Source organism: Lutjanus erythropterus, chromosome 14 (genome assembly GCF_056507025.1).
Source record: "Lutjanus erythropterus isolate fLutEry1 chromosome 14, fLutEry1.hap2, whole genome shotgun sequence".
NCBI lineage: Eukaryota > Metazoa > Chordata > Actinopteri > Lutjaniformes > Lutjanidae > Lutjanus > Lutjanus erythropterus.
The window spans coordinates 14,530,533-14,547,415 of NC_139330.1; the positions used below are offsets into that span (position 1 = coordinate 14,530,533).

A 16,883-nucleotide genomic window follows, 5' to 3' on the forward strand; every position below is an offset into this window, starting at 1 on the left:
TGCCGAGCTCTCCACACGTGAGCTGAGCTGACCCAGTTCAGGAACTACATGCAGACCAGTGTGTGCATGTGTGTGCGCGCTGCTGCAGAAAGGGCCTGTTTGTTCAGACGTCCCTGTGGCCCCGTTCCCCTCACCCAGGAGTAAAGAGCTTTCAGAAAGTTTGAGAGGATCGCGAGAATAAAGTGTCTCTCTCTCACAGACAACACAAACACTCTTTGAAGCTGACTTCTCTCCAAACAAGTGCTAAGAAAAAAAAATGGTTGAATCGAGATTGCCTTGCCCTCCTCTCTGTCTTTACAGAGAGAAAGAGAGGGGTGTGGATGGGGTCACCTCACAGTTTCTTTAGAAGACCCATCGATTCTCATTCACATCACGGTACAAGTGCTTCCCCTTTTAAAACATACACACACACACACACTCACACATACAAGGGCTCATAAAACACTCTAGGAAAAACAACTATTCCAGTCCCAATGAGAAGTATGTGAGAAATGTCTATGATGGGATGGATGTGGGTGAGACCCATTCAGTTGGGAATGCAAAACTGGGCCTACTGGGTTAATTAGTTTTGACTGGTGGTTCTCAGCTGTTGGGTAGTATCCTCGAAGTGGGAAGTCAGACTTACGACAGCAGACAGCTTAGGAGGCAATTTAAAAAACAAACAAAAAAAAAACAGTTTCCTCTTGTTATTGTCTTGTCTAAGTGGATTTAAATTAAGAATTACTGTCCTAGATCTTTCATTTTTAAAGTTAGCACCCACCAACAAAAGGAATAGCTTCGAGCTGAAATATATCTTCAAAATTAAAATATCCATATTATGTGATCTATATGGTGGTTATTTTTTTTGGCTGGCTGAGTTCCCTCTCTTTGTTTGTGAGATCAGGGTTTCATCTACCTGGCTGGCAATGCCAACAGCGACTCTGTAAGTTGATTGTTGTGTCTCATTGGCAGTGTTTTGGATTAGTAAAACATCTTGAGGATGGCAAAATAATGGCAAAACAAGGAAATACAGGCAGAGGCACAGTCTCTGCACATACAGCAACCACAACAAACTTCTAGTGGGTCATAAGTGATGACTGAAAGGGATTATGCTTATGAGTCTATGCATTGTGTTTTTTTTTTTAGGAAAATATTGCATATTATGCCTTTAAAGCGAAGATGACCCAGAGGCCATCGACTTAAAACAGTATAAAGTTAATCTTAGCCGTATGATGCTTTTAGGAAACAAAGCCCTAGTCATTCTATGACATTTTCAGTGCATACTGTGCAGCAGCTAAGTAAAAGTAAAACAACAGAGCTTCACATCCGCAGCATTAGATGTTCTGTCATGAGGGTGCACCTGTTCTGAACCTAGCCTCACATCTCTCCTGTTTTGTGATTCAGACTAGTCTGGGGTTGTGCTCTCTGATGGCTTCTTAATCCCCAGAGCAATTGACCAATCGGAGATTAATAGATGGGATTTAAAGTGGGGAAATACTATTATTTTCCTATAACCCCTTCTCCAAAAAAAAAAGGGAACACTTTGTAAAACGAAAGTAAAAACAGAATACAATGATCTGCAAATCCTTTTTGACTTGTATTCAATTGAATACATTACAAAAACAAGATGTTTCATGTTTAAACATACAAACTTTGCTTTTTGTAAATGTAGACTAAATCTGAATTTGACATCGGCAACAGCAACATTTTACACAGTGTCCTAACTATTTTGAACCCGGGGTTGTACATAGCTAGCTTGCTGCTTAGCTTTACAATTGCTTCAATTCAACTGAGTATCAAAAATCAATACCAAATTTCAATGTATAAGGAGTAAATCTCGACAGCGTCAGTGTGTCGTTTAGAAAGCACCATTTTTGGACAAAGAGCTAATGATGCTGGTGCCTTCTAACATTACACATTGCAGAGGCATGCAGGAAAAAAAGAGACAGGGTGCATTGTTTTGTTTTGTTTTTCACCACCAGGATCTTCTTTTAAAATGACCTTTTAAAGTAATTGAACCATAAAGTCATTTTCTTTATATTAAATGGATTTGGTATTGAAAAAGTATTATTCAGGAACTGGTATAAAAGTCAAGGTGTTGACAGGGATTGAAATTTTTCAACGATAATCAGATATGTTGCTTCCAACTGACTATGGTTGGGGCAAAACAAAAGAAAAAAAAACACTCATTTTCCCTACAGGAAACCTGCTTTCATGAACACATCATCAGGCTGATTGAATATGAAACAAAATGGCTATTCACTCAGCTTATCAGGCTAACCTGAGCCCAACCCAAGCCTTTACAACCTGTGAAAACCCAAGTGGTGTTGCCAAATTTGAGACCCAAAGTTAGACTTTTGCCACATACCTTCAAATACTGACATTTACATACATTTACGCTGGTCTGCATGTAGTTCATTTAGAGACAGAGAAAAGCTTCTTAAGTGATTTTTGAAAACTATCAAACCTGACTTGACCACAAAGATTTACACAACAAAATGGCTCAAAGCTGTCAGAGTCAGCTGGCAAAACTCTTCCCACAGGTACAGTGTTTGCTATACAATACACATCTAAATCAATACTGTTAGAGACATGTCCATATAGGGGTTCAGGGGACAACGTGTGCCCATGTGTGTTTATTTGATATGTCAGGGCAAAAGAAAAAAACAGCAGCAACTAAAGCATGCTTTTTGCAGACAGTGAGAAGGTACACTAGAAGGGTGGAGCTGCTCTGTGGTTGGCACGGTAGCTCACTGCAGCCCCACGCTGTCTACACGATGACGAGGGAGGGGTAAACAAGCAAAGAGAAATGCAGGAATGCACACCCCTGTCTATGCATCAGCCCCTCTGTCTTTCCTTGTATCTCCTTCTGTTTCTGTTTTGCTTTGATAAACAATCACGAGGAAAACCCTGCAGGACATTACGACACCTTTCCAGTGAAGTTAGGCCCCGGCCAGGATGACCATTTCCCTGTAACAATGCCCTCTCAGCACAAGATTGGGAAAACAGACTCCACGCATGAGAAAGCGACATGCTCTGCTCATTAAATACCCCTCCCACCAATCTTTCCATTGTTAAGATGGGAGGATGGGGGAGCATAAAAACCCTACACCCAACCTGACAGGGCCCCATCTGGGAGACTGGATCCAAAGTTTTTACAAAAGACACGTGACCTGTGCTACAAAAATATTGGCTTAGAAGGCCCGACATGTATTGGATGGCCTTAAAAGGGTGTGAAGAGGGATTTCTTAACATTGTTTTCATAATATCATAAATTCTCCATACGGACTAGCATGAGAAGGAACGATCATTCATGTTAGTGTGATTAATCTGTGCAATGCCATTTAGAAAGAAAAAAACTGCGTCTGTGTATCGCGGTTGCTTAGAAACACTGATTTGATCTTCAGGCTGACTCAGATGACTCAGTTGTGGTATGTCTAAACCCACAATCACTCCCAAAATAAAGGTCCAAGTCTGAATTCTGAATTCTGTTCTGGGGTGATTATGTCACTGAGGAAAAATGGAAACCACAAACATTCAGTCACTCAACATTTAAGCCTGCAACATATTCAGTCAAAAAAAAAAAAAAAAAAGCTCAAGTCATGTGACATTATCACTCCCAGCCATTGATTCCAATCAGCAGAAAGCCAACAGGTAGAAAGAAATAGAAGAAAAGGCAAAGAAAATTCAATTTGTAAGTAAGGCAACATGAGTGCACATCGCTGCACATCTGGTACACACACACACACACACACACACACACACAAACAAACAAACAAACAAACAAAAAATTCTGTGAGATTTTGCAGGTAAGGCTCATAATGTTAATTATTCATTTCAATTTCAAACAGAACATGATGATCTATACTGGATTGGTTAAGAGATTGGCAAATAGAGCAAAAGAAAAACAAATGTACCCAGAGATGATATATGGCCATGAAGCAAAAAAAAAAAATCAAACAACCCAAATACTGTAAGCATGGACGTATGAATATTCCTAACCTGCAAAATGATTCCTCCATATAATATCAGCGATAGTCATTGGTGGGCCACCGGCAGGGTGTGGTTTACCTTTGTCATGGTCAGTCCTTATCATATCCATTAAGGAATTCTCCAAAGAGTGCAAGCTAAAAGCATCAAAGGGCCGATTCCGGTCCTGCAACACAGCAAAACAGGAAGAGGGTTAGGATTATGGTCACCACAGTAGATCTAGGGCTTCACCAAATGTCATTTATTTAACATTCAGAGCTTCTATTGAGGTTTTCAGTTGAAGCTTTGACTGTCTGCCTGACGTCGTTACCCTAAAAGTCCTCCAACATCATCAATTTGAATAAACTGATTCATTGGAGTCATTTTTTTTTTAAATCAAATCAACTTTCTTTAAAGGACCAGTGTGTAGGATTTAGTGGCATCTTTGGGTGAGTTTACACACACCTCGTCTCTCCCTCCCATTCCAGTATTGTAGGAGAACCTACAGTATCCACGAAACTTGAGAAAAATATGAAAGGCTGTGTTTAGAGCCAGTGTTTGGTTTGTCTGTTATGGTCTACTGTAGAAACATAGCGGTGCAACATGGTAGCGTCCGTGGAAGAGGCCCTGCACCCTCTGCAGATATAAATGGCTTAACACACAACAGTTCTTCTTTTCAGGTGATTATACACCAACAAAAACATGTTTATGAATATTATATTCAATTTCTGCCATATTCTGCCAATAAATCCCTGTAAATCTTACACTCTGGATCTTTAATGAACATGACTTGCCAGGTTTGTCAACATAAATGTAATTTATAGCGCTGTTAGATTGCAGCTAAACCGCCTCATTAATACAGGTACATGCTTCCCCTTGTGTGTGCAGCAAACAGTCTTTTAATACATTTTGATAATTGTGCCCAGCACAAACAGAAACAGAAAAACAGACCAGAAACAAGAGAAGCAACAAATGATAAATAAGTAACACTAAACAATTAAACCATCATGATGCATTTCCAAGCTTTGAAAACTTATAAGCATTAAAATTTAATAACCACATCGTTCTGTCATCGTCAGTGCACCAGAACATTTCTGGTTTTAAAAAAGACATTTAATTTAATCGGTTTTATCAACTTATCACAAAAAGTACAATGCTGAAGAAATTGTGATTTATTCTCAAATTCACACACCCTGCTATTTCCCTGGATATTTTTAAATGTTCCAACTTCAAGGGCCAGAGGAAGGTTTCCTATTGTCAGCTGTGCAACTAAAGACCTTCAACTTCTTGTTAAGTTTTGCTGTAACAAAAGCTTCAGGGTAAAAATTATGCTTGATTTGAATATTTCTTCATAATTGTGGTTTTAACAGAATATCATTTAACCATTTTACCTCAAATCTAGCAAGTAACCTTCCTCTAACTGTGTATATGCTGCATGATAAATCATTACTACACATTTGTTGTAACTCAGATTCCTCAAATATAGCATTAATCTCTTCAGTCCATGGAGAAATGTGTGATTTACTACAAAGAAAACCTTCTTACTGACAATTTCACAGTCAATTTCACATTTTTGCCTTACTGATTTAAGAATCCAACTCATATTACCCTGAACAGCCAAAACAGGAGCAAAACTTATGAATGCCTAAAAAGTGCGTAGCTCTAATCTGTATATAGTCTGCTATTTTACATTCTTTAAAGTCCCATATCCCTGAACCATAATTTAATACGGAGAACACACATGCATCATAAAGTTGTGAGTAACTAAAATACCCGAGATCAATGTTTGGATCACAATAGTCAAAGACAGATCTATGCAGCCACCACTGGAATCTAATTCTACAAATCGCATAATGCTAATAACATTAGTGGAGCCTAATCTTTATCTGCAACTGTGCAGAAACACAATAAATAGACTTACGCCGATTTAAAATTTTAACGTCAACATTGTTAACAGAGCTGGTGCAGTAGTGGTAGATCACACACACAAAATAAACACTTTTATCATTTTATGGCTGTTACAGACCTCCTTGAAACTGGTTGGTTGCTTACCTACCTTGCTCAAGGGCAAATCACTGGAAACAACTTGCATGTACGAACAGCTCCCATTTTCATTAAAAGGCATGGGGGAGGTGGGGGGGAGGACTTCATTCTTAGCTAACTGAAACTAATATAAATGAAGTACCTGAAACTAGGTGTAACAGGGAAAAAAGGTGAGGTAGAATGTATGTGTCAGCCTGGTGATGATGGTGAATGCAGCTGAAAGGAGATAGGAATCTTAGTTGGAGGCTTTTCATGTCAGTGAAAGCACAGACAAGGTCTGTCTTGAGGATCTGTTGAGAGTTATATAATTTAGTACAGGAATTCATGACTGTCAAATTTATAGGTAGAGGGCAAATTTAATCTATGATCTACACTGTTACTCCTTGACCTTTCTGCTTTCCTCTAATTGATGATCATGTTGATCATGACCCTCTGGTTGGTCATTAATTTAAACAAATCCCAATACCAAACTAATGAAGATGATGCACTAGAGCTGAAATGATTGTTCAACTATTATATTAGTTGATCAATAGATTGTCAACTAACGCAATCGGCCTCTTTGCAAATAAGATGACATTCACCAACGGCAGTGGCCGATGTTTATGTGTTGTGAGGTGTCAGTTTTGGACTCACTGAATGTTGTGTTGGTTATTTGTGGTCAGATTCACACAGCAGTAGCTAGCAAACCCAGCTGCTGTTTATTTGAGAGAGGAAGTCACTAGCTGGTATAGAATTTCACAATCGCTGCATCCCTAAAGAAAATACTCGACAGATCAATCAATAATAACTATTATCATTAGTTAAAGCCCTAGATCTTTACAGTTGACTGACTCCTTTTCAAATTTGCCACGAATTTGGCTGGGTACTGTTCCTCCCCACAATAATAGTGCAAATATGATACATACAGTTTTTCCTTGCCACAGTCACCACAGTGTTTCCTCTTGGTGGGAACTGTTGGTTTTATACAGAGTACAGTCCAGACCTGCTCTCTATGAAAAATGCCTTAAGATCACCTTAAGTTTCAACCTCTCAGTGTTGATGAAATATTCAGACGCCCACTGTGTGTAGTGTATTTATGAGAATGACATGTGTGCCAAAGGTAAAGCCTGAGAGCGCGCCTAACCGGAGCTGGAGGCTGTAGCCTTGGCAGCTGTGTCCTGTGTCCGCTGCCCAAGCCGGGGCCACATTGTTTGCACACCACAGCTATTGTTGCCCATTCGGCTGAGCATTCAAAAGTGTTATTCCCTTCACTCTGGACCCGACAGCGCCACGTAGATAAAAATCTGCCCACTTGGTACAAACGGTAAACACTTAAAACGCTGAGCTTTTCGTTTTCTCCCCCTCCCCTCCTCTCCTCTCTGATACATGTGGATGAGCACGGTGACGAGTGGGGGTCGGCGAGCTCAGTGTAGTCAAACGACCTAAAGAGATCATATACACAAAATTCCCAAACAGATTTAACTGTTGAACACACCGCATAAGAAACCCAGCAGGTGGAAAGCAGGTTCGAGTTGACCTATCTTGCCTACACTGCAGCTCGTCTTTCATGACAAGATATAAGAGAGCGCAGAGGGAGATCATGATCAGAAACAGACTGAGCATTTACGACATGGCTGAATACCTGTTCTTAATGAATAATGTCTGCTCTGTGAGGTTTGCCAGATTCAGAAGCAGATGGTGAATTTATCATCCATTGTTTTGTCCTTTAAAGCTGTAGAAAGTGCACGCAGCAGTTCATTTGTTTTATGTATAACATGAATGTGCAGCTTCACTGCCACACAATCGATCAATCAAAAAGTCTAAAGAAAAACAACCTATCTATGAGCACAGACCCACAGCTACAATAAATATAGAGTATGTATATCCCATCTGATATTTATATTACACACTATACTGACTCTTTACAAAATTGCCTTGCCAACTTTATTTAAATCCATGAAATGTCAACCAAAATACAAAACCTTAGGATATATTTATAATCAGTAATAATTGTGCCATTGAACAATTCAAGAACTTGTTCCAACTAGGGCTGACCGATATGAGGATATATATTATATAACAACAGAAAGATGTCTTCTGTTTCACATTATGCTCCACTGTTTGTTTCATTGTGTCACAAATCAAACTCTTTATGGCAATATATTTCATCATTTGGACAACCCTTTGCATTCTTCCGCCCGGCAGGAATGCAGGCAGGAAATTTGCTTGATGGCAACACAAACATAGATGGAGGAGAACAATGAAGAAAAAAATGAAATAAATACATAAATAAATAAAAAAAGTGCTTTTGTAGCTAATTAATTATTAATCATTTATCGATTCTTAGCTATCAGTTGAGGAAAATGCACAAAATTTGCAACCCTAGTCGGTATACGTGATATTGGTCATATTGCAGAGCCTTAGATGTAACTAATGATTATTTTCTTTAACTAGCTAAATTTATTACTGAAAATTTCAGAAAATTGCTTGATCTGTCCGACCGATAGTAGAAAACACTAAAATATTCAACTTGCAAAGACAAACAAGAGCAAATAGTTGCATTTGAAAAGCTGGAGAACTTGAATATTTGGCTTTTTTGCATGATAGATAATTTAAAGTGTTTAATTTTCTGTCACTTCTACTAATTGTTTGGGGAGGAGTGTGAACGTTCCCAAAGGGCATGAACCAACATGCCCTCTGCTCCCAGGCAGGCTGTGCCTTTCAATCCTAACCTATATTATAAAGCTTATTTGAATACATAAAGGGCTCAATCTGGGTTATCTGAGAGCTATATGATGAAACAAAATCATTGAATAAATAGTATAGAGAGTTTAAGTGGAAAATTAAGCAGAATGAAACAAGATAAACAGCATTAAATACCTCATGTAAATTACACTGGTTACACCCTCAAACTCGTCAAAGCTCCTGCCATCTCACATGACCATCAGACGGCATTTGACTGTGAGACTCCACCTGTCAGTCTGCCTAACAACTTCCAACTTCTTGATCTGATATGATGTGATTAGGATCACAGAGGACCACACAAGCCACAAACATCATTTCACATCTCCCGAGAAGCTCATGTGACTGTGTGTCCTGAGCCTCACACTGACATGTTAAGTTGAATTCCGCACATTCCTCGGCCTTTAAGCGGCACCCGGCAGCAGGCGAGTACGAGCACATATCGGAGAACACGGGACTCAACGTCTCACCCTGCGCTTCATCTGGGGCGCCTGAAGAACACTGAGGGAGATCTACAGAATGACAACAAGTATCACCAGCTGCCCACATGACAGCGTGTGTACCCCTGCCTGCTGCTCGGCTCAGGAATTTGCCTGAGTTTCACTTCAGTAAACAGCGCAATTGACATGTGGCACCCTGACCTTGCATCCTGGTGATAAGTCTTCTCCAATTATGGGTGTAATTGCTAAACAGCTAAGTGTGAGCTGCAGCCAGGATGACATCACTGGGCTCTGAAAAATACCCTCTCTGTCAAACTGATATTATTTAATAGCAGAAATACATATATTATGATGAGGAAAACTCAAATTCACACATAAAAAGTGTACTTGCTGAGGGGAGTACTACTCAGCCAGTGATAAATGTTGAATGTCTTCCGTGACGTCATCAAGGTTTATTTGAGTTTGACTTGTGACTTCAAATATTTGCCCCCAGTTGCCCCCATGTCCTGCGTTACAAACAGAGGGCATGAAGCTTGAGCGACAAGACACGATAAGACCTGAGATATAGGACAGGTCTTAAACATGTTTCCATGCCATGGGCCACTCAGCTAATAGAGAGATGAAGAAGGGACCCCCTATTCCCCTACCCACCCCATACGTTGGGTCTTCTCTTGTTTGCCCTCACCCATAGCTGCTTAGTCAGCAGCAGTTGTAGCATGGCTAATATTCACCATATGCACTTTCACCAGTTGATTCTGAGGTCGAGGGTATGTCAGAGTCTGAAGTCGCGACGTTACAGAATGATTTATTTTGACTCTTGGGACAATAATACAGATAGTTGACCAATGTGTTTCGGTAATATGTAGCTATCTATGTTACCATGGAAAAGTACCACGCAGTGATTTAATAGGTTAGCTAGCTCAAGATTGCACAAGGATTCATGGTAGCTGTTTGTCCATACTGCATAAATTAAATATTTAGGTTGTTTTTTTACAAATTAATCTTTGCTAATATTATGTTGGAGCTTTTCAAGATGTATTGTTCCTGCAGTGATTTATGTTAAGTTTAGATTTGGTTTTTGTTTGCTTGTTTGTTTTATGATTTTAGTCTGTGTAACAGTATTTTCATCACCTTATAACAATACAGTGATAATTCTGATGAATGAATTTTGGTCACTATAGTCATGACATGAAATTTTCATACTGCTTCATCTCCATCTGATGAAGAAGTATATATATGAAACATCACTGTGGGAAAAAAATATTTGAAATGGGAGCTCTCCACGATGTTCAGTGACATCATAACAAGCTGATATTAAATTAACATAAACAGTGAGATTTAAATGAACTATCATTTTAACTCTGACATATGAGTGAATTGCTGTAATATGTCACTCAACCCCGATGTTTCATCTGGCAGCATTTGACTATATGCAACCCTGTCTCCTAGATGTCACATTTCTATATTACTGAATTGTTTACAGAATGATGTTGTGGTGACAACATCAGTCCAACCTGGATTATGTTCACAGACAATGTTTCTTTGGCACTATTCATTTATATTACATGCTAGATTCAGAAGGAAGTGGATGTGGTGGATGACGGGCGTACAAAGAACAGGATTTTAACACCACAGCACAGTCCGGGGTTCATTTCCAAAAGACAAAAGCACTTTGGTTAATGTTCAGAAATATTCTAACTTTTGTGTAGATCTTTGGTTAAGGTTAAGGATTAGGTTAGGCAAAGATTGTTGTCGTTATCAAATATTAATAAATATTTTGTCTCAAGTCACTGCTGACTTTTGAATAACGCTATGGTCACTACGACTGGTGTCTTGCAAGACTGCATATTTCTGTGGAAAGCAAATTAAATATGTTTGCGTTTACTATCCAGGTACAACATTTCCTTCAGATGGCATTATGTTTCTCTCAAAATGGATTGCTGTTGCCAATTATATAAACCTAATTTGTAGAAGAGAGGGCCGCCACATGAGAGTACATGACTGTACTTCATCTCTGCTGTTTGCCTGAGCTTCACTTCAGTAAACAGACCACTCTACACAGTATGACATATGGCCCCTTGACCTTGTCTCCTGGTGATAAGTGGAGCTGTGAGCTGGCCGAGTCAAGAGAAAAGAGATAGAGGCACTCAACAGAGGAAACTGTGTAATAAAGCCGAGGGAGGCCTGACTGACACACACAATCATTATACCCTCAAAAGGCTATACGTTTCAAGCTGGTTGGAATTTCAGCCTGCGTCGGGCTGTGTTTCGTCTGCACATGTAGTCCTCACTGCAGTAACAGGTTAACATTTTGGCTGGTGCTCAGTTCTCCTATGTCACTGCTTTGATCGGGTGAACAAGTGCTCCTTTTTGTGACTAAGCCTGTGACGTAAGGGGGGAGAAAAGTGTGCTATATTATATGATGTTTTATTTGTCAGGAAGCATAACTAAACATAGGGGAAACACATGATCAGCCATGTGAAAAAGCCATACAGTGCAGGGACTGTTTGTGCTAGTCATACATATCAATAAAGGCAAGATGCCGAGTATAATAAATTCTGTGTATCTTATATGAATCAAAGGACAGGTAACAATACTGTATTTCAGCCTCTCACATATCAATGCAGGGCATTTAGTGATAAAGCCATAAATACAGAGGAACACTGTGCAGGGAAACAGCAGTGTTCATGTTTATCTTTGTCCTACTGAAACTATCATAAGTCACTCTGTATTCAAAGATTAAACAGGATATCCTTGCCCTTTCCTCTGTCAATGTTTCTTATGCTACTCTAGCTAACAAATCCTGGTCACATGTTGTGATATGAGCATACAGCCCAAAGTATGTTCTTGTTGTTGTTTTTGGACAGCTGAGAGGGACACACTCACCCATTTTCGAATTAGAGTTGTTATTTAACTTTGATGCCACTTTGCCTGTTAGCTGTCAGTTACTCTTTAGCATAAAACCTAAATAGTCGTACAGCTTGATTACAGCAGAAACACAAACATAATTCAATATTAGCACTTGTATTATGTTAAATACTGCGTTAAAAACACAATATGATTTGGTTTCTTCTGACCGTAATTGTGGAAATATAATCATTCCCTCTATCTTCCGGGTTGGACCTGCGCTCCGTTTCCATCTCAACTTCAAACCCGCCCACTACCAGATCACAAGCCAATCATATGCGAGTAAAAATGTTGCCTTTAGGTACGGTAGAAAAGCGCACCTAACGCACCAACAATGCTGAAATAGCGACAGAAAAATACTGAATTTTCAACGAGATATACATGGGAGAGGAACTGATCCGCGTTAAAACTTTGATTAATGTATGAATAATCAATTAAGCAGTCAAACATAAATAATACATGTTGGTGCTTTTTTATTTTCTAATAAGCATAAAACCCTTCACTCAGCTTAATAGTTGATGCATGATTTCTACTATTTATTGCGCAGCACATTCTTTATTCCGCTTACAATACTGTACTTTACAACATATATAATCTAAACAAGAATTCCTTCCTGATCGTTTGGGTGAAGCGGCAATCAAATGAGCGCAGAAGTCTTGTCGGTCTGAATTTAGGAAGTTACGAGGAGCAATTGAACGCATCATGTGTCCTTTAAACCTCACGGACAGTGAGCTGGCAGAGGAAAATTAACCATTTAGCGCAATAAACCGTACCCAGCGACTATATTTATAGGACTGACCCAGTGGTGTTTGTCTATGATTTTGAAAAAATAGTTATGATCGATGATTGATACTTCAGGACTCGCTGTCTCATTCGATTTCTTTGACCTCCACAACAAAATCTGCGAGTATGTAAGCCTTATAAAGATGTTGCTGCCACCGGCAAAACCCGATGGTCATTTGTCAGCTCAGCTCAGCCACATATGTCAAAGCTGGGGATATCACACATTTGAAATAAATGCCTTTTAGGCTGCATTATATAAATCAATTCAAAATGAACGCCTCTGTCATTGCGACCTAATTATAATCACTGTGTGAGAAACATGGAAAAATAATTGACAATGGGTATGATTCATGCGATAAAATGATTTCTTAATTACAAATTTATCTGATTGACTATGACATAAATAGCTTATAAATCACATAGCCTATAATATATGAACCTATAATGAATCCGTGGTACTGATGAGTTCAGGGTGACCTTATCCTAGCCTACTTGTATTTTTATGTCAGGCACTGATGTTTTCCCTTGGAAATTTATATAAAATACATTAAAAAGATAATCACTCTACAGGTCTGTATTTTTGAGAGGTCTGTCACCAGGGTAAAACTGACATCCTGTCAAAGTGGTCAACATTTTTAAACACAGCCTGAAGCGACAGAGGTATAGGCCAAGGCCTGAGAATATATTTACCTGGAAAGGCAGTATGTTGTTGCTGTTGTCAGTCCTGAAGGCGCTGTCCTCCATCCAGGGCTTGGGTGTGAGGGGACCAGGTCTCGGGAATTTGGGGGGTGCTATAACATTGCTGGTATAGGGCTTTTTCATGGGGGAGATGGGGTTGAGGGGTGACGGCACCCCGACGCCGACTCCGACCCCGACCCCTACCCCGACGCCCACCGCTCTGCGCGGGTCCCTGCCTGCCTGCAGCCCGCTCCAGGGGTTGGAGGCTGTGCTCCACGCGGCGTTTTGGTGATTATTCCAAGCGGACGACGGGGCAGAAGAAGACGACGAAGACCCCTTGCTGTTATTCATGATGGTCTGATAAGCGTTTCTCTGGGGGAAAGGGCCTTGGCTGGGGCTGACAGGGGATCTCCTCTGCTGGGGCTGCTGCTGCTGCTGCTGCTGCTGCTGTTGCTGGGCTTGCTGCTGTTGATGCTGTTGGGACTGGGGAGCCAGACCGATCTGCGGAGAGAAATTACCCCCGAAGACCGGGTTGACGTGGTGGGGGAAGTTCTGGAAAAGCATCGTCCCATTCACCGAGGGTATTCCCTGGAAAAAGCTATCGTCCACGGCGTTTGTGGTTCCCGTGGACCAAGTGCTCCCAAACGAGGAGGAAGGAGAGGAAAGGGGGCCGCCGGTCTCCTGCGGCTGGTGGTGGAAGCTCAACCCGGGCAGGATCGGCGACTCCATCGGCACTTTGTCCTTGCTGCTGCTGCTGCTCAGCGCTGAAGCCGCTTGGTTGCTCCCGGTCGACGGGCTCTCCGACTCCGATGAAGAAGAAGTGGGCTCCGATGACGGGGTCGGGGTGGAGGGAGGAGGGTCTACTTGCGTCGGATCTTGCTGATGGTGAGGCTGGGCTTTGTTTTTGTCCATCAGTAAATCATCCTGCATGGTTTGCTGAGCTGCAACGAGGGGAAACAGAGACGAGGAGTTATTATTATTGTTGTTATTTAGGAGCTCATACACCGGGCTGGCTGGACTGCTGCTGTAGTATCTGATGAACTGGGACAACTCCGACAAGGATATGATGTTAGAGGAACCGGGCAACTGCAAAGCGAATGCGTGATCACCCATTTAGCCGAAAAAGAAGAAGAGGAAAAAACACACTTCCCAAGACTATACCAGAATGATTCATAAATCCCACAAATTATACACGGAGCATATGGCTGCAGATATTCACCAGATTTCGCCACGTCTCGTTTTTCCTTCCACTCAGGAACTCCGGAGCTGCAATGTGAAACTGATTCAGTGTGTGTTTTTTGCCCAAGGACCTCCCCTATATTCATTTACATACGTCAGTAAATACAGCTGTCCTTCAACAAGGTTAAAAGACAGCTCTACCTTGACCCAGGCACTTCGACACACACGACTACAGAGCTTTTCTAAACTAAAAAAAGGCACACTACGTCCTCTTTTACGCAGTAGAAGGTGACGCACCTGAAGCACTTTATTATACCGCAAATATCTCCTTCCCCCTTACAATAAAATATTAGCCTTATTATATTTTAGCACGGTGTATAAGACGAAGGTAATGTAATAAGTGGGATCAAGTTTGTTGGCCAAATTCGTACAAAAAAGAGAAGTCCACGCAGGAAAAATCTGATTTATATAAGGGATTTTATTATAGCGCAAAGAGGGACTCTGCCCGAGGTCCGCATTGACACAGCCACGGTTTGGCATTGACATGATACAAGATGTACCCGTGTAACTTGCAGTTTAAGGCAATAATATAATAACTCAAGCCGAGGCTTGAATATCACTGAAAGCTCTACTCGATGTTCTCTATTGAAAGTTATACACTGAAGCTTTCATGCAAAAATTATCATTTACTTTGCATTTCAGAGACAACGCCTAGCACATCCTCGAATGTTATCAGGACGGCAATTTTGCATTCAGAAAGCCATAAAGTTGCCACATGATTACATTCAACAGTGATCAGGACAATCTAAAATGTACATAAACCACAATATGCTTGATTACAGCAAAGCTACACTGAGCAATATAGTATATTCTGTCAGCTGGAGCACATGCAAGGTAAAACCATATGCCTCTATTTCTATATGGCACAGTCTCAAACCATGCAAGCTTATAATTATGTTAAATTCAAAACCATGAAAACATTGATAAGGCTCCTCTTGACTGTCGTAACCTGGCTGCAGGAGAGCTAACATGCAGCCAACACTGAGGCCTTTCAATAACATGATTGCAATAGTCTGCAGACTTTGAAATTAACTGTCCAGATGACATGCCGGATCATTTCAGCAGCATGATGGCAATGATACAAGTTGGACTTTCAAGGTAATCGCAATAGACTGCATTGCACACACCCCACCAGTTAATCCGTGTTTTCTCCTCCAAGAGCTGCGCTTCCAAGGTCATCAAAGCAGCATAATCAGCAGCCTATAGTGGCTCAACTCACCGGCCCTTCACCACAGACACTGCCCAAACCTGACCATTCAAATGCCCATTTATCGCGCCGATCGAGGCATCCGATACATTTCATGAAGCTGTCTTGCCTTGAAATCCCCCTTTAATCCATATGTGTCCCTCCACACAAACGATAAAACAGCATGCACACACAGCGTGGTCGCATCTCTGCCTGGCGTGAAGTTTGAATTACCTTTATCGTTCACCTTTTGGGGACTCTGTAAATAAAGATATTTCTATTTGCTTCGTCTGGGTTTAGATATGACAAACGAGCTACCCTTGTGCCGAGGTAGTCAGCAGTTGCCTCAACAGCTGATTGACTGCGGCGCATGGATGATGCCGAGGAGGCTGTAGGGAGTTGTAGTTTCTCACTATTGCAGTGGCTGGTCAACAAATAGGTTCTTTCTTGACTGCTGCGATGGAAAAAACAAACATCAGCGTGAAAGCTGACCTATAGGTGAGGCTGTAAGATGAAGCAACTCGTTAAAGCAGTAATAAAAATAGTTATGTTTGGTAGTAACAGTCTCCTTCACTCTCCCACACGCACATACTTTAAAAAGTGAGTAATAAATATTAAGTTTATATGAATTACTTGCATTGATTCTGCATAAAATACTTGTGTGATATGATGAAAAACTTTAATAATAAAGTGATAACTGGCAAAGAAGGTAAGGAGCAACACTTTCTCAAAGGGAGAGTTTGTCGCCTAATTAAAACGTCTTACCGCAATTCGAAGTGTTTTGTAGCCATATGTGCATCTTCATGATGATTGTATCTTCAAGAAGCCGCGGTCTCCTCTTTGGCACATCTATCGGGGGTGGATTCAGAACATTAATTTGATATTTTTGGCCATAAGAGGGAGGGAAGCATTATGAAACTACATTTCCCACGACAGGG

General features: G+C 40.7%; 1 protein-coding gene across 6 annotated transcripts in view; it reads right to left on the minus strand.

The window, feature by feature from the left end:
* The window catches only part of cpeb3 (cytoplasmic polyadenylation element binding protein 3), a 50,484-nt gene extending 34,187 nt beyond the window's left edge, over nt 1–16,297 (minus strand). For 2 of the 6 annotated variants that reach the window (XM_084735236.1, XM_084735235.1), the window contains exons 1-2: nt 13,533–14,730; nt 4,051–4,135 (exon numbers count right to left, since the gene is read on the minus strand). In XM_084735236.1, coding sequence (XP_084591362.1) covers nt 4,051–4,135; nt 13,533–14,633 — 1,186 coding nt within the window. In that variant the 5' untranslated portion in view covers nt 14,634–14,730. The other 4 variants (XM_084735233.1, XM_084735231.1, XM_084735237.1 and 1 more) reach the window with 3 other exon arrangements.
* Nucleotides 16,298–16,883: the final 586 nt, after the last annotated feature.